General features: G+C 42.6%; 2 protein-coding genes across 2 annotated transcripts; both read left to right on the top strand.

Moving 5' to 3' along the window:
- The first annotated feature begins 7,995 nt into the window (after positions 1–7,995).
- Positions 7,996–21,790, top strand: LOC139282308 (mucin-2-like). The gene is made up of 5 exons (XM_070901927.1): positions 7,996–8,889; positions 13,879–14,805; positions 18,544–19,470; positions 20,722–21,447; positions 21,758–21,790. The coding sequence occupies exons 1-5, from the start codon at positions 7,996–7,998 to the stop codon at positions 21,788–21,790; spliced, it is 3,507 nt and encodes a 1,168-aa protein (XP_070758028.1).
- Positions 21,791–22,077: 287 nt separating this feature from the next.
- Positions 22,078–24,449, top strand: LOC139283229 (mucin-3A). The gene is made up of 9 exons (XM_070903207.1): positions 22,078–22,333; positions 22,567–22,691; positions 22,948–23,012; positions 23,122–23,324; positions 23,467–23,629; positions 23,746–23,910; positions 24,047–24,117; positions 24,222–24,289; positions 24,408–24,449. Exons 1-9 carry the CDS (start codon positions 22,078–22,080, stop codon positions 24,447–24,449), a joined length of 1,158 nt encoding a protein of 385 aa, XP_070759308.1.
- The last annotated feature ends 252 nt before the right edge of the window (positions 24,450–24,701 follow it).

The raw sequence follows: 24,701 nt of genomic DNA, 5'->3' as shown, positions 1-24,701 counted from the left end.
TCTACCAACACTGATCATCCCACAACAACCATCATTTCTTCCACAAATACAGATGTCTCACCAAGTTCACAATCTACCATCACTCCAATGACTACTCATTTCACTCAAACAACTCCTGAAGACCAGACTGAAATAACACCATCAAGTACCAGCACAACTCAGGTTCCATTAACAAGCCAGGAAACATCTACAACAATGATGTCCTCACCAACAGAGCAACAATCCACCTCGGCTACGATAGTAACATCCACAGGAACAACTGAATTGACAGCCTCAACCTCAATGTTCACCACAACTGGAGTAACAATATCTACCAACACTGATCATCCCACAACAACCATCATTTCTTCCACAAATACAGATGTCTCACCAAGTTCACAATCTACCATCACTCCAATGACTACTCATTTCACTCAAACAACTCCTGAAGACGAGACTGAAACAACACCATCAAGTACCACTACAACTCTGGTTCCATTAACAAGCCAGGAAACATCTACAACAATTATGTCCTCAGCCACAGAGCAACAATCCACAGAGCAACAATCCACCTCGGCTACGATGGTAACACCCACAGGAACAACTGAATTGACTGCCTCAACCTCAATGTTCTCAACAACTGGAGTAACAATAATCACCCACACTGATCATCCCACAACAACCATCAGTTCTTCCACAAATACAGAGGTCTCACCAAGTTCACAATCTACACTGACTCTAATGACTACTCATTTCACTCAAACAACTCCTGAAGACGAGACTGAAACAACACCATCAAGTACCAGCACGACTCAGGTTCCATTAACAAGCCAGGAAACATCTACAACAATGATGTCCTCACCAACAGAGCAACAATCCACCTCAGCTACGATGTTAACACCCACAGGAACAACTGAATTGACAGCCTCAACCTCAGTGTTCTCCACAACTGGAGTAACAATATCCACCAACACTGATCATCCCACAACAACCATCAGTTCTTCCACAAATACAGAGGTCTCACCAAGTTCACAATCTCCAATCACTCCAATGACTACTCATTTCACTCAAACAACTCCTGAACACATAAGTGAAACAACACCATCAACTACCAGCACAACTGAGCTTCCATTAACAAGCCAGGAAACATCTACAACAATGATGTCCTCACCAACAGAGCAACAATCCACCTCGGCTACGATGTTAACACCCACAGGAACAACTGAACTGACAGCCTCAACCTCAATGTTGACCACAACTGGAGTAACAATAACCACCCACACTGATCATCCCAAAACAACCATCAGTTCTTCCACAGATACAGAGGTCTCACCAAGTTCACAATCTACACTCACTCCAATGACTACTCATTTCACTCAAACAACTCCTGAACACATAACTGAAACAACACCATCAAGTACCAGCACAACTGAGCTTCCACTAACAAGCCAGGAAACATCTACAACAATGATGTCCTCACCAACAGAGCAACAATCCACCTCGGCTACGATGTTAACACCCACAGGAACAACTGAATTGACAGCCTCAACCTCAATGTTCACCACAACTGGAGTAACAATATCCACCAACACTGATCATCCCACAACAACCATCAGTTCTTCCACAAATACAGAGGTCTCACCAAGTTCACAATCTCCAATCACTCCAATGACTACTCATTTCACTCAAACAACTCCTGAACACATAAGTGAAACAACACCATCAACTACCATCACAACTGAGCTTCCATTAACAAGCCAGGAAACATCTACAACAATGATGTCCTCACCAACAGAGCAACAATCCACCTCGGCTACGATGTTAACACCCACAGGAACAACTGAACTGACAGCCTCAACCTCAATGTTGACCACAACTGGAGTAACAATAACCACCCACACTGATCATCCCACAACAACCATCAGTTCTTCCACAGATACAGAGGTCTCACCAAGTTCACAATCTACACTCACTCCAATGACTACTCATTTCACTCAAACAACTCCTGAACACATAACTGAAACAACACCATCAAGTACCAGCACAACTGAGCTTCCACTAACAAGCCAGGAAACATCTACAACAATGATGTCCTCACCAACAGAGCAACAATCCACCTCGGCTACGATAGTAAAACCCACAGGAACAACTGAATTGACAGCCTCAACCTCAATGTTGACCACAACTGGAGTAACAATAACCACCAACACTGATCATCCCACAACAACGATCAGTTCTTCCACAAATACAGAGGTCTCACCAAGTTCACGGTCTACAATCAGTACAATGACTACTGATTTCACTCAAACAACTGCTGAACACATACCTGAAACAACACCATCAAGTACCAACACAACTCAGGTTCCATTGACAAGCCAGGAAACATCTACAACAATGATGTCCTCACCAACAGAGCTACAATCTACATCGGCTGCGATGGTAACACCCACAGGAACAACTGAATTGACATCCTCAATCTCAATGTTCACCACAACTGGAGTAACAATATCTAGCAACACTGATCATCCCACAACAACCATCAGTTCTTCCACAAATACAGATGTCTCACCAAGTTCACAATCTACCATCACTCCAATGACTACTCATTTCACTCAAACAACTCCTGAAGACGAGACTGAAACAACACCATCAAGTACAACTACAACTCTGGTTCCTTTAACAAGCCAGGAAACATCTACAACAATTATGTCCTCAGCCACAGAGCAACAATCCACAGAGCAACAATCCACCTCGGCTACGATGGTAACACCCACAGGAACAACTGAATTGACTGCCTCAACCTCAATGTTCTCAACAACTGGAGTAACAATAATCATCAACACTGATCATCCCACAACAACCATCAGTTCTTCCACAAATACAGAGGTCTCACCAAGTTCACAATCTACACTGACTCTAATGACTACTCATTTCACTCAAACAACTCCTGAAGACGAGACTGAAACAACACCATCAACTACCAGCACAACTGAGCTTCCATTAACAAGCCAGGAAACATCTACAACAATGATGTCCTCACCAACAGAGCAACAATCCACCTCGGCTACGATGTTAACACCCACAGGAACAACTGAACTGACAGCCTCAACCTCAATGTTGACCACAACTGGAGTAACAATATCCACCAACACTGATCATCCCACAACAACCATCAGTTCTTCCACAAATACAGAGGTCTCACCAAGTTCACAATCTACACTGACTCTAATGACTACTCATTTCACTCAAATAACTCCTGAAGACGAGACTGAAACAACACCATCAAGTACCAGCACAACTCAGGTTCCATTAACAAGCCAGGAAACATCTACAACAATGATGTCCTCACCAACAGAGCAACAATCCACCTCGGCTACGATGTTAACACCCACAGGAACAACTGAACTGACAGCCTCAACCTCAATGTTTACCACAACTGGAGTAACAATAACCACCCACACTGATCATCCCACAACAACCATCAGTTCTTCCACAGATACAGAGGTCTCACCAAGTTCACAATCTACACTCACTCCAATGACTACTCATTTCACTCAAACAACTCCTGAACACATAACTGAAACAACACCATCAAGTACCAGCACAACTGAGCTTCCACTAACAAGCAAGGAAACATCTACAACAATGATGTCCTCAACAACAGAGCAACAATCCACCTCGGCTACGATAGTAACACCCACAGGAACAACTGAATTGACAGCCTCAACCTCAATGTTCACCACAACTGGAGTAACAATAACCACCCACACTGATCATCCCACAACAACCATCAGTTCGTCCTCAAATACAGAGGTCTCACCAGGTTCACAATCTACACTGACTCTAATGACTACTCATTTCACTCAAACAACTCCTGAAGACGAGACTGAAACAACACCATCAAGTACCAGCACAACTCAGGTTCCATTAACAAGCAAGGAAACATCTACAACAATGATGTCCTCACCAACAGAGCAACAATCCACCTCAGCTACGATGTTAATACCCACAGGAACAACTGAATTGACAGCCTCAACCTCAATGTTCACCACAACTGGAGTAACAATATCCACCAACACTGATCATCCCACAACAACCATCAGTTCTTCCACAAATGCAGAGGTCTCACCAAGTTCACAATCTACAATCAATCCAATGACTACTCATTTCACTCAAACAACTCCTGAACACATAACTGAAACAACACCATCAAGTACCAGCACAACTCAGGTTCCATTAACAAGCCAGGAAACATCTACAACAATGATGTCCTCACCAACAGAGCAACAATCCACCTCGGCTACGATAGTAACACGCACAGGAACAACTGAATTGACAACCTCAACCTCAATGTTGACTACAACTGGAGTAACAATAACCGCCAACACTGATCATCCCACAACAACAATCAGTTCTTCCACAAATACAGAGGTCTCACCAAGTTCACGGTATACAATCAGTCCAATGACTACTGATTTCACTCAAACAACTCCTGAACACATACCTGAAACAACACCATCAAGTACCAACACAACTCAGGTTCCATTGACAAGCGAGGAAACATCTACCACAATGATGTCCTCACCAACAGAGCTACAATCTACATCGGCTGCGATGGTAACACCCACAGGAACAACTGAATTGACAGCCTCAATCTCAATGTTCACCACAACTGGAGTAACAATGTCTAGCAACACTGATCATCCCACAACAACCATCATTTCTTCCACAAATACAGATGTCTCACCAAGTTCACAATCTACCATCACTCCAATGACTACTCATTTCACTCAAACAACTCCTGAAGACGAGACTGAAACAACACCATCAAGTACCACTACAACTCTGGTTCCATTAACAAGCCAGGAAACATCTACAACAATTATGTCCTCAGCCACAGAGCAACAATCCACAGAGCAACAATCCACCTCGGCTACGATGGTAACACCCACAGGAACAACTGAATTGACTGCCTCAACCTCAATGTTCTCCACAACTGGAGTAACAATAATCACCCACACTGATCATCCCACAACAACCATCAGTTCTTCCACAAATACAGAGGTCTCACCAAGTTCACAATCTACACTGACTCTAATGACTACTCATTTCACTCAAACAACTCCTGAAGACGAGACTGAAACAACACCATCAAGTACCAGCACGACTCAGGTTCCATTAACAAGCCAGGAAACATCTACAACAATGATGTCCTCACCAACAGAGCAACAATCCACCTCAGCTACGATGTTAACACCCACAGGAACAACTGAATTGACAGCCTCAACCTCAGTGTTCTCCACAACTGGAGTAACAATATCCACCAACACTGATCATCCCACAACAACCATCAGTTCTTCCACAAATGCAGAGGTCTCACCAAGTTCACAATCTACAATCACTCCAATGACTACTCGTTTCACTCAAACAACTCCTGAACACATAACTGAAACAACACCATCAAGTACCAGCACAACTGAGCTTCCACTAACAAGCCAGGAAACATCTACAACAATGATGTCCTCACCAACAGAGCAACAATCCACCTCGGCTACGATAGTAACACCCACAGGAACAACTGAATTGACAGCCTCAACCTCAATGTTCACCACAACTGGAGTAACAATATCTACCAACACTGATCATCCCACAACAACCATCATTTCTTCCACAAATACAGATGTCTCACCAAGTTCACAATCTACCATCACTCCAATGACTACTCATTTCACTCAAACAACTCCTGAAGACCAGACTGAAACAACACCATCAAGTACCAGCACAACTCAGGTTCCATTAACAAGCCAGGAAACATCTACAACAATGATGTCCTCACCAACAGAGCAACAATCCACCTCGGCTACGATGTTAACACCCACAGGAACAACTGAATTGACAGCCTCAACCTCAATGTTCACCACAACTGGAGTAACAATATCCACCAACACTGATCATCCCACAACAACCATGAGTTCTTCCACAAATACAGAGGTCTCACCAAGTTCACAATCTACCATCACTCCAATGACTACTCATTTCACTCAAACAACTCCTGAAGACGAGACTGAAACAACACCATCAAGTACCACTACAACTCTGGTTCCATTAACAAGCCAGGAAACATCTACAACAATTATGTCCTCAGCCACAGAGCAACAATCCACAGAGCAACAATCCACCTCGGCTACGATGGTAACACCCACAGGAACAACTGAATTGACTGCCTCAACCTCAATGTTCTCCACAACTGGAGTAACAATAATCACCCACACTGATCATCCCACAACAACCATCAGTTCTTCCACAAATACAGAGGTCTCACCAAGTTCACAATCTACACTGACTCTAATGACTACTCATTTCACTCAAACAACTCCTGAAGACGAGACTGAAACAACACCATCAAGTACCAGCACGACTCAGGTTCCATTAACAAGCCAGGAAACATCTACAACAATGATGTCCTCACCAACAGAGCAACAATCCACCTCAGCTACGATGTTAACACCCACAGGAACAACTGAATTGACAGCCTCAACCTCAGTGTTCTCCACAACTGGAGTAACAATATCCACCAACACTGATCATCCCACAACAACCATCAGTTCTTCCACAAATGCAGAGGTCTCACCAAGTTCACAATCTACAATCACTCCAATGACTACTCGTTTCACTCAAACAACTCCTGAACACATAACTGAAACAACACCATCAAGTACCAGCACAACTGAGCTTCCACTAACAAGCCAGGAAACATCTACAACAATGATGTCCTCACCAACAGAGCAACAATCCACCTCGGCTACGATAGTAACACCCACAGGAACAACTGAATTGACAGCCTCAACCTCAATGTTCACCACAACTGGAGTAACAATATCTACCAACACTGATCATCCCACAACAACCATCATTTCTTCCACAGATACAGATGTCTCACCAAGTTCACAATCTACCATCACTCCAATGACTACTCATTTCACTCAAACAACTCCTGAAGACCAGACTGAAACAACACCATCAAGTACCAGCACAACTCAGGTTCCATTAACAAGCCAGGAAACATCTACAACAATGATGTCCTCACCAACAGAGCAACAATCCACCTCGGCTACGATAGTAACACCCACAGGAACAACTGAATTGACAGCCTCAACCTCAATGTTCACCACAACTGGAGTAACAATATCTACCAACACTGATCATCCCACAACAACCATCATTTCTTCCACAAATACAGATGTCTCACCAAGTTCACAATCTACCATCACTCCAATGACTACTCATTTCACTCAAACAACTCCTGAAGACGAGACTGAAACAACACCATCAAGTACCACTACAACTCTGGTTCCATTAACAAGCCAGGTAACATCTACAACAATTATGTCCTCAGCCACAGAGCAACAATCCACAGAGCAACAATCCACCTCGGCTACGATGGTAACACCCACAGGAACAACTGAATTGACTGCCTCAACCTCAATGTTCTCAACAACTGGAGTAACAATAATCACCCACACTGATCATCCCACAACAACCATCAGTTCTTCCACAAATACAGAGGTCTCACCAAGTTCACAATCTACACTGACTCTAATGACTACTCATTTCACTCAAACAACTCCTGAAGACGAGACTGAAACAACACCATCAAGTACCAGCACGACTCAGGTTCCATTAACAAGCCAGGAAACATCTACAACAATGATGTCCTCACCAACAGAGCAACAATCCACCTCAGCTACGATGTTAACACCCACAGGAACAACTGAATTGACAGCCTCAACCTCAGTGTTCTCCACAACTGGAGTAACAATATCCACCAACACTGATCATCCCACAACAACCATCAGTTCTTCCACAAATGCAGAGGTCTCACCAAGTTCACAATCTACAATCACTCCAATGACTACTCGTTTCACTCAAACAACTCCTGAACACATAACTGAAACAACACCATCAAGTACCAGCACAACTGAGCTTCCACTAACAAGCCAGGAAACATCTACAACAATGATGTCCTCACCAACAGAGCAACAATCCACCTCGGCTACGATAGTAACACCCACAGGAACAACTGAATTGACAGCCTCAACCTCAATGTTCACCACAACTGGAGTAACAATATCTACCAACACTGATCATCCCACAACAACCATCATTTCTTCCACAAATACAGATGTCTCACCAACTTCACAATCTACCATCACTCCAATGACTACTCATTTCACTCAAACAACTCCTGAAGACCAGACTGAAACAACACCATCAAGTACCAGCACAACTCAGGTTCCATTAACAAGCCAGGAAACATCTACAACAATGATGTCCTCACCAACAGAGCAACAATCCACCTCGGCTACGATGTTAACACCCACAGGAACAACTGAATTGACAGCCTCAACCTCAATGTTCACCACAACTGGAGTAACAATATCCACCAACACTGATCATCCCACAACAACCATGAGTTCTTCCACAAATACAGAGGTCTCACCAAGTTCACAATCTACACTCACTCCAATGACTACTCATTTCACTCAAACAACTCCTGAACACATAACTGAAACAACACCATCAAGTACCAGCACAACTGAGCTTCCACTAACAAGCCAGGAAACATCTACAACAATGATGTCCTCACCAACAGAGCAACAATCCACCTCGGCTACGATAGTAACACCCACAGGAACAACTGAATTGACAGCCTCAACCTCAATGTTCACCACAACTGGAGTAACAATATCTACCAACACTGATCATCCCACAACAACCATCAGTTCTTCCACAAATACAGATGTCTCACCAAGTTCACAATCTACCATCACTCCAATGACTACTCATTTCACTCAAACAACTCCTGAAGACGAGACTGAAACAACACCATCAAGTACCAGCACAACTCAGGTTCCATTAACAAGCCAGGAAACATCTACAACAATGATGTCCTCACCAACAGAGCAACAATCCACCTCGGATACAATAGTAACACCCACAGGAACAACTGAATTGACAGCCTCAACCTCAATGTTGACAACAACTGGATTAACAATAACCACCAACACTGATCATCCCACAACAACCATCATTTCGTCCTCAAATACAGAGGTCTCACCAAGTTCACAATCTACACTGACTCTAATGACTACTCATTTCACTCAAACAACTCCTGAAGACGAGACTGAAACAACACCATCAAGTACCAGCACAACTCAGGTTCCATTAACAAGCAAGGAAACATCTACAACAATGATGTCCTCACCAACAGAGCAACAATCCACCTCAGCTACGATGTTAATACCCACAGGAACAACTGAATTGACAGCCTCAACCTCAATGTTCACCACAACTGGAGTAACAATATCCACCAACACTGATCATCCCACAACAACCATCAGTTCTTCCACAAATGCAGAGGTCTCACCAAGTTCACAATCTACACTCACTCCAATGACTACTCATTTCACTCAAACAACTCCTGAACACATAACTGAAACAACACCATCAAGTACCAGCACAACTGAGCTTCCACTAACAAGCCAGGAAACATCTACAACAATGATGTCCTCAACAACAGAGCAACAATCCACCTCGGCTACGATAGTAACACCCACAGGAACAACTGAATTGACAGCCTCAACCTCAATGTTGACCACAACTGGAGTAACAATAACCACCAACACTGATCATCCCACAACAACGATCAGTTCTTCCACAAATACAGAGGTCTCACCAAGTTCACGGTCTACAATCAGTCCAATGACTACTGATTTCACTCAAACAACTCCTGAACACATACCTGAAACAACACGATCATGTACCAACACAACTCAGGTTCCATTGACAAGCCAGGAAACATCTACCACAATGATGTCCTCACCAACAGAGCTACAATCTACATCGGCTGCGATGGTAACACCCACAGGAACAACTGAATTGACAGCCTCAACCTCAATGTTCACCACAACTGGAGTAACAATATCTAGCAACACTGATCATCCCACAACAACCATCAGTTCTTCCACAAATACAGATGTCTCACCAAGTTCACAATCTACCATCACTCCAATGACTACTCATTTCTCTCAAACAACTCCTGAAGACGAGACTGAAACAACACCATCAAGTACCACTACAACTCTGGTTCCATTAACAAGCCAGGAAACATCTACAACAATGATGTCCTCTGCCACAGAGCACCAATCCACAGAGCAACAATCCACCTCGGCTACGATGGTAACACCCACAGGAACAACTGAATTGACTGCCTCAACCTCAATGTTCTCCACAACTGGAGTAACAATAACCACCAACACTGATCATCCCACAACAACCATTAGTTCTTCCACAGATACAGAGGTCTCACCAAGTTCACAATCTACACTGACTCTAATGACTACTCATTTCACTCAAACAACTCCTGAAGACGAGACTGAAACAACACCATCAAGTACCAGCACAACTGAGCTTCCACTAACAAGCCAGGAAACATCTACAACAATGATGTCCTCACCAACAGAGCAACAATCCACCTCAGCTACGATGTTAACACCCACAGGAACAACTGAATTGACAGCCTCAACCTCAATGTTGACCACAACTGGAGTAACAATAACCACCCACACTGATCATCCCACAACAACCATCAGTTCGTCCTCAAATACAGAGGTCTCACCAGGTTCACAATCTACACTGACTCTAATGACTACTCATTTCACTCAAACAACTCCTGAAGACGAGACTGAAACAACACCATCAAGTACCAGCACAACTGAGCTTCCACTAACAAGCCAGGAAACATCTACAACAATGATGTCCTCACCAACAGAGCAACAATCCACCTCAGCTACGATGGTAACACCCACAGGAACAACTGAATTGACAGCCTCAACCTCAATGTTGACCACAACTGGAGTAACAATAACCACCCACACTGATCATCCCACAACAACCATCAGTTCGTCCTCAAATACAGAGGTCTCACCAGGTTCACAATCTACACTGACTCTAATGACTACTCATTTCACTCAAACAACTCCTGAAGACGAGACTGAAACAACACCATCAAGTACCAGCAAAACTCAGGTTCCATTAACAAGCAAGGAAACATCTACAACAATGATGTCCTCACCAACAGAGCAACAATCCACCTCAGCTACGATGTTAATACCCACAGGAACAACTGAATTGACAGCCTCAACCTCAATGTTCACCACAACTGGAGTAACAATATCCACCAACACTGATCATCCCACAACAACCATCAGTTCTTCCACAAATGCAGAGGTCTCACCAAGTTCACAATCTACAATCAATCCAATGACTACTCATTTCACTCAAACAACTCCTGAACACATAACAGAAACAACACCATCAAGTACCAGCACAACTCAGGTTCCATTAACAAGCCAGGAAACATCTACAACAATGATGTCCTCACCAACAGAACAACAATCCACCTCGGCTACGATAGTAACACGCACAGGAACAACTGAATTGACAGCCTCAACCTCAATGTTGACCACAACTGGAGTAACAATAACCGCCAACACTGATCATCCCACAACAACAATCAGTTCTTCCACAAATACAGAGGTCTCACCAAGTTCACGGTCTACAATCAGTCCAATGACTACTGATTTCACTCAAACAACTCCTGAACACATACCTGAAACAACACCATCAAGTACCAACACAACTCAGGTTCCATTGACAAGCGAGGAAACATCTACCACAATGATGTCCTCACCAACAGAGGTACAATCTACATCGGCTGCGATGGTAACACCCACAGGAACAACTGAATTGACAGCCTCAATCTCAATGTTCACCACAACTGGAGTAACAATATCTAGCAACACTGATCATCCCACAACAACCATCAGTTCTTCCACAAATACAGATGTCTCACCAAGTTCACAATCTACCATCACTCCAATGACTACTCATTTCACTCAAACAACTCCTGAAGACGAGACTGAAACAACACCATCAAGTACCACTACAACTCTGGTTCCATTAACAAGCCAGGAAACATCTACAACAATTATGTCCTCAGCCACAGAGCAACAATCCACAGAGCAACAATCCACCTCGGCTACGATGGTAACACCCACAGGAACAACTGAATTGACTGCCTCAACCTCAATGTTCTCCACAACTGGAGTAACAATAATCACCAACACTGATCATCCCACAACAACCATCAGTTCTTCCACAAATACAGAGGTCTCACCAAGTTCACAATCTACACTGACTCTAATGACTACTCATTTCACTCAAACAACTCCTGAAGACGAGACTGAAACAACACCATCAAGTACCAGCACAACTCAGGTTCCATTAACAAGCCAGGAAACATCTACAACAATGATGTCCTCACCAACAGAGCAACAATCCACCTCAGCTACGATGTTAACACCCACAGGAACAACTGAATTGACAGCCTCAACCTCAATGTTCTCCACAACTGGAGTAACAATATCCACCAACACTGATCATCCCACAACAACCATCAGTTCTTCCACAAATGCAGAGGTCTCACCAAGTTCACAATCTACAATCACTCCAATGACTACTCGTTTCACTCAAACAACTCCTGAACACATAACTGAAACAACACCATCAAGTACCAGCACAACTGAGCTTCCACTAACAAGCCAGGAAACATCTACAACAATGATGTCCTCACCAACAGAGCAACAATCCACCTCGGCTACGATAGTAACACCCACAGGAACAACTGAATTGACAGCCTCAACCTCAATGTTCACCACAACTGGAGTAACAATATCTACCAACACTGATCATCCCACAACAACCATCATTTCTTCCACAAATACAGATGTCTCACCAAGTTCACAATCTACCATCACTCCAATGACTACTCATTTCACTCAAACAACTCCTGAAGACCAGACTGAAACAACACCATCAAGTACCAGCACAACTCAGGTTCCATTAACAAGCCAGGAAACATCTACAACAATGATGTCCTCACCAACAGAGCAACAATCCACCTCGGCTACGATGTTAACACCCACAGGAACAACTGAATTGACAGCCTCAACCTCAATGTTCACCACAACTGGAGTAACAATATCTACCAACACTGATCATCCCACAACAACCATCATTTCTTCCACAAATACAGATGTTTCACCAAGTTCACAATCTACCATCACTCCAATGACTACTCATTTCACTCAAACAACTCCTGAAGACGAGACTGAAACAACACCATCAAGTACCACTACAACTCTGGTTCCATTAACAAGCCAGGTAACATCTACAACAATTATGTCCTCAGCCACAGAGCAACAATCCACAGAGCAACAATCCACCTCGGCTACGATGGTAACACCCACAGGAACAACTGAATTGACTGCCTCAACCTCAATGTTCTCAACAACTGGAGTAACAATAATCACCCACACTGATCATCCCACAACAACCATCAGTTCTTCCACAAATACAGAGGTCTCACCAAGTTCACAATCTACACTGACTCTAATGACTACTCATTTCACTCAAACAACTCCTGAAGACGAGACTGAAACAACACCATCAAGTACCAGCACGACTCAGGTTCCATTAACAAGCCAGGAAACATCTACAACAATGATGTCCTCACCAACAGAGCAACAATCCACCTCAGCTACGATGTTAACACCCACAGGAACAACTGAATTGACAGCCTCAACCTCAGTGTTCTCCACAACTGGAGTAACAATATCCACCAACACTGATCATCCCACAACAACCATCAGTTCTTCCACAAATGCAGAGGTCTCACCAAGTTCACAATCTACAATCACTCCAATGACTACTCGTTTCACTCAAACAACTCCTGAACACATAACTGAAACAACACCATCAAGTACCAGCACAACTGAGCTTCCACTAACAAGCCAGGAAACATCTACAACAATGATGTCCTCACCAACAGAGCAACAATCCACCTCGGCTACGATAGTAACACCCACAGGAACAACTGAATTGACAGCCTCAACCTCAATGTTCACCACAACTGGAGTAACAATATCTACCAACACTGATCATCCCACAACAACCATCATTTCTTCCACAAATACAGATGTCTCACCAACTTCACAATCTACCATCACTCCAATGACTACTCATTTCACTCAAACAACTCCTGAAGACCAGACTGAAACAACACCATCAAGTACCAGCACAACTCAGGTTCCATTAACAAGCCAGGAAACATCTACAACAATGATGTCCTCACCAACAGAGCAACAATCCACCTCGGCTACGATGTTAACACCCACAGGAACAACTGAATTGACAGCCTCAACCTCAATGTTCACCACAACTGGAGTAACAATATCCACCAACACTGATCATCCCACAACAACCATGAGTTCTTCCACAAATACAGAGGTCTCACCAAGTTCACAATCTACACTCACTCCAATGACTACTCATTTCACTCAAACAACTCCTGAACACATAACTGAAACAACACCATCAAGTACCAGCACAACTGAGCTTCCACTAACAAGCCAGGAAACATCTACAACAATGATGTCCTCACCAACAGAGCAACAATCCACCTCGGCTACGATAGTAACACCCACAGGAACAACTGAATTGACAGCCTCAACCTCAATGTTCACCACAACTGGAGTAACAATATCTACCAACACTGATCATCCCACAACAACCATCAGTTCTTCCACAAATACAGATGTCTCACCAAGTTCACAATCTACCATCACTCCAATGACTACTCATTTCACTCAAACAACTCCTGAAGACGAGACTGAAACAACACCATCAAGTACCAGCACAACTCAGGTTCCATTAACAAGCCAGGAAACATCTACAACAATGATGTCCTCACCAACAGAGCAACAATCCACCTCGGATACAATAGTAACACCCACAGGAACAACTGAATTGACAGCCTCAACCTCAATGTTGACCACAACTGGAGTAACAATAACCACCAACACTGATCATCCCACAACAACCATCATTTCGTCCTCAAATACAGAGGTCTCACCAAGTTCACAATCTACACTGACTCTAATGACTACTCATTTCACTCAAACAACTCCTGAAGACGAGACTGAAACAACACCATCAAGTACCAGCACAACTCAGGTTCCATTAACAAGCAAGGAAACATCTACAACAATGATGTCCTCACCAACAGAGCAACAATCCACCTCAGCTACGATGTTAATACCCACAGGAACAACTGAATTGACAGCCTCAACCTCAATGTTCACCACAACTGGAGTAACAATATCCACCAACACTGATCATCCCACAACAACCATCAGTTCTTCCACAAATGCAGAGGTCTCACCAAGTTCACAATCTACACTCACTCCAATGACTACTCATTTCACTCAAACAACTCCTGAACACATAACTGAAACAACACCATCAAGTACCAGCACAACTGAGCTTCCACTAACAAGCCAGGAAACATCTACAACAATGATGTCCTCAACAACAGAGCAACAATCCACCTCGGCTACGATAGTAACACCCACAGGAACAACTGAATTGACAGCCTCAACCTCAATGTTGACCACAACTGGAGTAACAATAACCACCAACACTGATCATCCCACAACAACGATCAGTTCTTCCACAAATACAGAGGTCTCACCAAGTTCACGGTCTACAATCAGTCCAATGACTACTGATTTCACTCAAACAACTCCTGAACACATACCTGAAACAACACGATCAAGTACCAACACAACTCAGGTTCCATTGACAAGCCAGGAAACATCTACCACAATGATGTCCCCACCAACAGAGCTACAATCTACATCGGCTGCGATGGTAACACCCACAGGAACAACTGAATTGACAGCCTCAACCTCAATGTTCACCACAACTGGAGTAACAATATCTAGCAACACTGATCATCCCACAACAACCATCAGTTCTTCCACAAATACAGATGTCTCACCAAGTTCACAATCTACCATCACTCCAATGACTACTCATTTCTCTCAAACAACTCCTGAAGACGAGACTGAAACAACACCATCAAGTACCACTACAACTCTGGTTCCATTAACAAGCCAGGAAACATCTACAACAATGATGTCCTCTGCCACAGAGCACCAATCCACAGAGCAACAATCCACCTCGGCTACGATGGTAACACCCACAGGAACAACTGAATTGACTGCCTCAACCTCAATGTTCTCCACAACTGGAGTAACAATAACCACCAACACTGATCATCCCACAACAACCATTAGTTCTTCCACAGATACAGAGGTCTCACCAAGTTCACAATCTACACTGACTCTAATGACTACTCATTTCACTCAAACAACTCCTGAAGACGAGACTGAAACAACACCATCAAGTACCAGCACAACTGAGCTTCCACTAACAAGCCAGGAAACATCTACAACAATGATGTCCTCACCAACAGAGCAACAATCCACCTCAGCTACGATGTTAACACCCACAGGAACAACTGAATTGACAGCCTCAACCTCAATGTTGACCACAACTGGAGTAACAATAACCACCCACACTGATCATCCCACAACAACCATCAGTTCGTCCTCAAATACAGAGGTCTCACCAGGTTCACAATCTACACTGACTCTAATGACTACTCATTTCACTCAAACAACTCCTGAAGACGAGACTGAAACAACACCATCAAGTACCAGCACAACTGAGCTTCCACTAACAAGCCAGGAAACATCTACAACAATGATGTCCTCACCAACAGAGCAACAATCCACCTCAGCTACGATGGTAACACCCACAGGAACAACTGAATTGACAGCCTCAACCTCAATGTTGACCACAACTGGAGTAACAATAACCACCCACACTGATCATCCCACAACAACCATCAGTTCGTCCTCAAATACAGAGGTCTCACCAGGTTCACAATCTACACTGACTCTAATGACTACTCATTTCACTCAAACAACTCCTGAAGACGAGACTGAAACAACACCATCAAGTACCAGCAAAACTCAGGTTCCATTAACAAGCAAGGAAACATCTACAACAATGATGTCCTCACCAACAGAGCAACAATCCACCTCAGCTACGATGTTAATACCCACAGGAACAACTGAATTGACAGCCTCAACCTCAATGTTCACCACAACTGGAGTAACAATATCCACCAACACTGATCATCCCACAACAACCATCAGTTCTTCCACAAATGCAGAGGTCTCACCAAGTTCACAATCTACAATCAATCCAATGACTACTCATTTCACTCAAACAACTCCTGAACACATAACAGAAACAACACCATCAAGTACCAGCACAACTCAGGTTCCATTAACAAGCCAGGAAACATCTACAACAATGATGTCCTCACCAACAGAACAACAATCCACCTCGGCTACGATAGTAACACGCACAGGAACAACTGAATTGACAGCCTCAACCTCAATGTTGACCACAACTGGAGTAACAATAACCGCCAACACTGATCATCCCACAACAACAATCAGTTCTTCCACAAATACAGAGGTCTCACCAAGTTCACGGTCTACAATCAGTCCAATGACTACTGATTTCACTCAAACAACTCCTGAACACATACCTGAAACAACACCATCAAGTACCAACACAACTCAGGTTCCATTGACAAGCGAGGAAACATCTACCACAATGATGTCCTCACCAACAGAGGTACAATCTACATCGGCTGCGATGGTAACACCCACAGGAACAACTGAATTGACAGCCTCAATCTCAATGTTCACCACAACTGGAGTAACAATATCTAGCAACACTGATCATCCCACAACAACCATCAGTTCTTCCACAAATACAGATGTCTCACCAAGTTCACAATCTACCATCACTCCAATGACTACTCATTTCACTCAAACAACTCCTGAAGACGAGACTGAAACAACACCATCAAGTACCACTACAACTCTGGTTCCATTAACAAGCCAGGAAACATCTACAACAATTATGTCCTCAGCCACAGAGCAACAATCCACAGAGCAACAATCCACCTCGGCTACGATGGTAACACCCACAGGAACAACTGAATTGACTGCCTCAACCTCAATGTTCTCCACAACTGGAGTAACAATAATCACCAACACTGATCATCCCACAACAACCATCAGTTCTTCCACAAATACAGAGGTCTCACCAAGTTCACAATCTACACTGACTCTAATGACTACTCATTTCACTCAAACAACTCCTGAAGACGAGACTGAAACAACACCATCAAGTACCAGCACAACTCAGGTTCCATTAACAAGCCAGGAAACATCTACAACAATGATGTCCTCACCAACAGAGCAACAATCCACCTCAGCTACGATGTTAACACCCACAGGAACAACTGAATTGACAGCCTCAACCTCAATGTTCTCCACAACTGGAGTAACAATATCCACCAACACTGATCATCCCACAACAACCATCAGTTCTTCCACAAATGCAGAGGTCTCACCAAGTTCACAATCTACAATCACTCCAATGACTACTCATTTCACTCAAACAACTCCTGAACACATAACTGAAACAACACCATCAAGTACCAGCACAACTGAGCTTCCACTAACAAGCCAGGAAACATCTACAACAATGATGTCCTCACCAACAGAGCAACAATCCACCTCGGCTACGATAGTAACACCCACAGGAACAACTGAATTGACAGCCTCAACCTCAATGTTCACCACAACTGGAGTAACAATATCTACCAACACTGATCATCCCACAACAACCATCATTTCTTCCACAAATACAGATGTCTCACCAACTTCACAATCTACCATCACTCCAATGACTACTCATTTCACTCAAACAACTCCTGAAGACCAGACTGAAACAACACCATCAAGTACCAGCACAACTCAGGTTCCATTAACAAGCCAGGAAACATCTACAACAATGATGTCCTCACCAACAGAGCAACAATCCACCTCGGCTACGATGTTAACACCCACAGGAACAACTGAATTGACAGCCTCAACCTCAATGTTCACCACAACTGGAGTAACAATATCCACCAACACTGATCATCCCACAACAACCATCAGTTCTTCCACAAATGCAGAGGTCTCACCAAGTTCACAATCTACAATCACTCCAATGACTACTCATTTCACTCAAACAACTCCTGAACACATAACTGAAACAACACCATCAAGTACCAGCACAACTGAGCTTCCACTAACAAGCCAGGAAACATCTACAACAATGATGTCCTCACCAACAGAGCAACAATCCACCTCGGCTACGATAGTAACACCCACAGGAACAACTGAATTGACAGCCTCAACCTCAATGTTCACCACAACTGGAGTAACAATATCTACCAACACTGATCATCCCACAACAACCATCATTTCTTCCACAAATACAGATGTCTCACCAAGTTCACAATCTACCATCACTCCAATGACTACTCATTTCACTCAAACAACTCCTGAAGACGAGACTGAAACAACACCATCAAGTACCAGCACAACTCAGGTTCCATTAACAAGCCAGGAAACATCTACAACAATGATGTCCTCACCAACAGAGCAACAATCCACCTCGGCTACGATGTTAACACCCACAAGAACAACTCAATTGACAGCCTCAACCTCAATGTTCACCACAACTGGAGTAACAATATCCACCAACACTGATCATCCCACAACAACCATGAGTTCTTCCACAAATACAGAGGTCTCACCAAGTTCACAATCTACAATCACTCCAATGACTACTCATTTCACTCAAACAACTCCTGAACACATAAGTGAAACAACACCATCAACTACCAGAACAACTGAGCTTCCATTAACAAGCCAGGAAACATCTACAACAATGATGTCCTCACCAACAGAGCAACAATCCACCTCGGCTACGATGTTAACACCCACAGGAACAACTGAACTGACAGCCTCAACCTCAATGTTGACCACAACTGGAGTAACAATATCCACCAACACTGATCATCCCACAACAACGATCAGTTCTTCCACAAATACAGAGGTCTCACCAAGTTCACGGTCTACAATCAGTCCAATGACTACTGATTTCACTCAAACAACTCCTGAACACATACCTGAAACAACACCATCAAGTACCAACACAACTCAGGTTCCATTGACAAGCCAGGAAACATCTACCACAATGATGTCCTCACCAACAGAGCTACAATCTACATCGGCTGCGATGGTAACACCCACAGGAACAACTGAATTGACAGCCTCAACCTCAATGTTCACCACAACTGGAGTAACAATATCTAGCAACACTGATCATCCCACAACAACCATCAGTTCTTCCACAAATACAGATGTCTCACCAAGTTCACAATCTACCATCACTTCAATGACTACTCATTTCTCTCAAACAACTCCTGAAGACGAGACTGAAACAACACCATCAAGTACCAGCACAACTCAGGTTCCATTAACAAGCCAGGAAACATCTACAACAATGATGTCCTCAGCCACAGAGCACCAATCCACAGAGCAACAATCCACCTCGGCTACTATGGTAACACCCACAGGAACAACTGAATTGACTGCCTCAACCTCAATGTTCTCCACAACTGCAGTAACAATAACCACCAACACTGATCATCCCACAACAACCATTAGTTCTTCCACAGATACAGAGGTCTCACCAAGTTCACAATCTACACTGACTCTAATGACTACTCATTTCACTCAAACAACTCCTGAAGACGAGACTGAAACAACACCATCAAGTACCAGCACAACTGAGCTTCCACTAACAAGCCAGGAAACATCTACAACAATGATGTCCTCACCAACAGAGCAACAATCCACCTCAGCTACGATGTTAACACCCACAGGAACAACTGAATTGACAGCCTCAACCTCAATGTTGACCACAACTGGAGTAACAATAACCACCCACACTGATCATCCCACAACAACCATCAGTTCTTCCACAGATACAGAGGTCTCACCAAGTTCACAATCTACACTCACTCCAATGACTACTCATTTCACTCAAACAACTCCTGAACACATAACTGAAACAACACCATCAAGTACCAGCACAACTGAGCTTCCACTAACAAGCCAGGAAACATCTACAACAATGATGTCCTCACCAACAGAGCAACAATCCACCTCGGCTACGATAGTAACACCCACAGGAACAACTGAATTGACAGCCTCAACCTCAATGTTCACCACAACTGGAGTAACAATATCTACCAACACTGATCATCCCACAACAACCATCAGTTCTTCCACAAATACAGATGTCTCACCAAGTTCACAATCTACCATCACTCCAATGACTACTCATTTCACTCAAACAACTCCTGAAGACGAGACTGAAACAACACCATCAAGTACCAGCACAACTCAGGTTCCATTAACAAGCCAGGAAACATCTACAACAATGATGTCCTCAACAACAGAGCAACAATCCACCTCGGATACAATAGTAACACCCACAGGAACAACTGAATTGACAGCCTCAACCTCAATGTTGACCACAACTGGAGTAACAATAACCACCAACACTGATCATCCCACAACAACCATCATTTCGTCCTCCAATACAGAGGTCTCACCAAGTTCACAATCTACACTGACTCTAATGACTACTCATTTCACTCAAACAACTCCTGAAGACGAGACTGAAACAACACCATCAAGTACCAGCACAACTCAGGTTCCATTAACAAGCAAGGAAACATCTACAACAATGATGTCCTCACCAACAGAGCAACAATCCACCTCAGCTACGATGTTAATACCCACAGGAACAACTGAATTGACAGCCTCAACCTCAATGTTCACCACAACTGGAGTAACAATATCCACCAACACTGATCATCCCACAACAACCATCAGTTCTTCCACAAATGCAGAGGTCTCACCAAGTTCACAATCTACAATCAATCCAATGACTACTCATTTCACTCACACAACTCCTGAACACATAACAGAAACAACACCATCAAGTACCAGCACAACTCAGGTTCCATTAACAAGCCAGGAAACATCTACAACAATGATGTCCTCACCAACAGAGCAACAATCCACATCGGCTACGATAGTAACACCCACAGGAACAACTGAATTGACAGCCTTGACCTCAATGTTCTCCACAACTGGAGTAACAATAACCACCAACACTGATCATCCCACTACAACCATCAGTTCTTCCACAGACGTCTCACCAAGTTCACAATCTACAGTATCCACAACTCCTCAGTGTGTAGATACTGACTGTCCTGCGTGTACTGGCACCTGTATGTTCAATACAACATTTGGAAGATGCAAATGCCATTGTCAAGATTTTGTCTTTGGAGACAGCTGCGTTTTTGGAGCGAATGACACCTCTGCTCAGATTGGTGAGGTTTTTCATCCCCAAATATAATTTTTCAAAATATTCTTTTACGTGTATTGCATATAAAAGAAGTGCATTTTGAATGCAGGGATAAGTCACAGGCCTTTGTCAATACATTCAGTTTAAATTTGTTTTTCATCATTGAAATGTCTTACTTCAGTGTTGAACATAAAATGTTATTGTAATGTCTTTGATGTCATTGCAAAGTCAATGGAAGGATGTCTTAAATTTTTGCAGATACTGGAGTTATACCTACACGAAATGCCAATTTTACTTTGGAAGTCAACATCACTTTTCAGGATGCCTTTAATAATTTAAGCTCACCTCAATCAGTAGAATTCATCACGACATTACAACCGGAGGTAGACAAATTTCTTTCATTGTTGCTTGACTTGATGATTATTACACAATAAGTAATCCAATTTAAGAGTATTTACTCATGTATTATAACGTATTACTTGCTAATTAATTAACAGGCAATAGTTGTAATATTTAATACTATATACAATTCTTTTTTTACCATTTCTGTTTTGCTCTCTTCTGTTTTTGGTGTTAATCTCCAGAAATGTGGACTTATTGTTATATCCATGCTATAATAACATCTATCCTGTGTTCCAGCTTGAATCCCTATGCAAAGAAGCAGATCCACAAAGCTATAAAAATGTACAAGTCATCAAGTTATCGTAGGTTTTACTTTATTTTACTACTTTACTGATAAAATTACTTAAATTACTTTTTTATCAAGTATAATGTGTTTTCCTTTGGTAATATCTTTCTATTTTTCTAATGCAGATCAGGAAGTGTTGTTGCAGTGAGTGTGGCGGAGTATGTATATACAAACAATGAAACTCAAATCCAGTTTGTCAACACTCAGCTTGATGGGGTGTTGAGTGATATGTTGAATGACAGAAGTAACCTCAACAAGATTTCTCAGGCCTTTCATAATGCAAGTGTGCAGTTAAATGAGCTCACCTTCCAGCTACCTGAGATTAAAGGTAAGTGAACTCTATGTCTGTTTATAAACATGCAGATTTGATTTATTGCTGCTTTGCACAGTCAGTGTTTCTTCAAAATCTTTATATTTGTAGTATGGTACAAAATGATAAATCCATCACTTTTTTTTTTTTTATCAATCAGATATCAACGACCTGAGGCCTTATGTTAACTGCAGGTTTTCCAATTACACTGCTGAGATTATTAATGGTCAATGGCTGTGTGTTGGACCTTGCAAAACAAACCCTGATTACTGTCATCAACGTGGAGAATGTCATAATGACATTTACAAAGGGCCCGTCTGTAGGTAAGACAAAACAGTTTTGTTTTTATTTAATCGCAAGGAGTTTAAATATGACTGATATGTTTGCTCATACTATTGATTTTATTAATGTAATTCCGTCTTGTGGCCCTTCAACCCAGGTGCTTTGAGTCTAGCCTGAAGCAGTTTTATGGCCCACAGTGTGACCTCTTCCATTGGGGTCCAGGTTTCTATGGAGCACTGTTTGGATCATTGGCGACAACATTCTTGCTCTTGATTGCCATTGTCATTGCTGCTATTGTCAGAAAGAGACACATGGGTGTTTGGTGGGTTATGATGCCCAAAATGTATCTTCCTATATAATAATATGCAAATGGTCAACAAATTTTGTTTCTTGTTGCCTGTAATCATAAAGTTACAAACACTGCCACGTGAAACTACTGAAACTGTCTCTTTTTTTAGGAAAAGAAGCAACTCTTTTCACAGAAGGCTGTCTGCTTTTGAGGAAGATTTCTTTGACTTCTCTGACGCAGGTCTGTCTTGGTCCTTTTCTTTTAGTAATCACTGATCTATTTTAAAAAGTCAGTAACATTTTTTTTGCGGCCAGGACTTAGCATTACCATATTCTTTTTCCCAGGAAATCACAACTTGGGATTTGCAGGCACTTTTAGGCCACGTCTACAAAATGTTGACACTCGATTGCAGGTATTCTTGTTTACTATTCTGGTATTATATACAGTACCTGACGGATACATGACAGATACATGTAAGATTTTAGTTGAAATGTTGATATTAATAAGTCATCCTTCTTGTGTATCTCTAGGTCACAACAAAACGTCCTGAGGTTTTGAACATCAACCCTTGATGAAGGCTACAGACTGAAAATTATTTATTTTTTTTAATTTAATTTAATTACAATGTTTTCCATGTTGGCTATGAAGGAAATTACAGATCATGAGCTACCAACAATGTATTGCACATTCAATGATATACTAGCAATTTGTTGTTTTAATATTTATGATTTTATTTACATTAACTTATTATTCGCTATAGCATCTTGTGCCCTCATATAAAAATGAACATGTCAATTCAGACTCCAGTGTTGTTAGTTAATTCA

The sequence above is a fragment of the Enoplosus armatus genome, chromosome 3, assembly GCF_043641665.1.
Source record: "Enoplosus armatus isolate fEnoArm2 chromosome 3, fEnoArm2.hap1, whole genome shotgun sequence".
NCBI classification, from domain to species: domain Eukaryota; kingdom Metazoa; phylum Chordata; class Actinopteri; order Centrarchiformes; family Enoplosidae; genus Enoplosus; species Enoplosus armatus.
Note: the sequence above shows the minus strand (reverse complement) of the source record. Positions and strands in the feature narration are given on the sequence as shown.

Excerpts from the sequence above, each read along its gene's own strand:
- LOC139282308 (XM_070901927.1), top strand. The coding sequence starts at position 7,996 with ATGATGTCCTCACCAACAGAGCAACAATCCACCTCGGCTACGATAGTA. Across the intron at positions 8,890-13,878 it reads CAAGTACCAGCACAACTCAG|CTTCCACTAACAAGCCAGGA; the intron begins GTTCCATTAACA and ends AGCACAACTGAG. Across the intron at positions 19,471-20,721 it reads CAAGTACCAGCACAACTCAG|CTTCCACTAACAAGCCAGGA; the intron begins GTTCCATTAACA and ends AGCACAACTGAG.
- LOC139283229 (XM_070903207.1), top strand. The coding sequence starts at position 22,078 with ATGTTCTCCACAACTGGAGTAACAATAACCACCAACACTGATCATCCC. Across the intron at positions 23,013-23,121 it reads GTACAAGTCATCAAGTTATC|ATCAGGAAGTGTTGTTGCAG; the intron begins GTAGGTTTTACT and ends TTTCTAATGCAG. Across the intron at positions 24,290-24,407 it reads ATGTTGACACTCGATTGCAG|GTCACAACAAAACGTCCTGA; the intron begins GTATTCTTGTTT and ends GTGTATCTCTAG.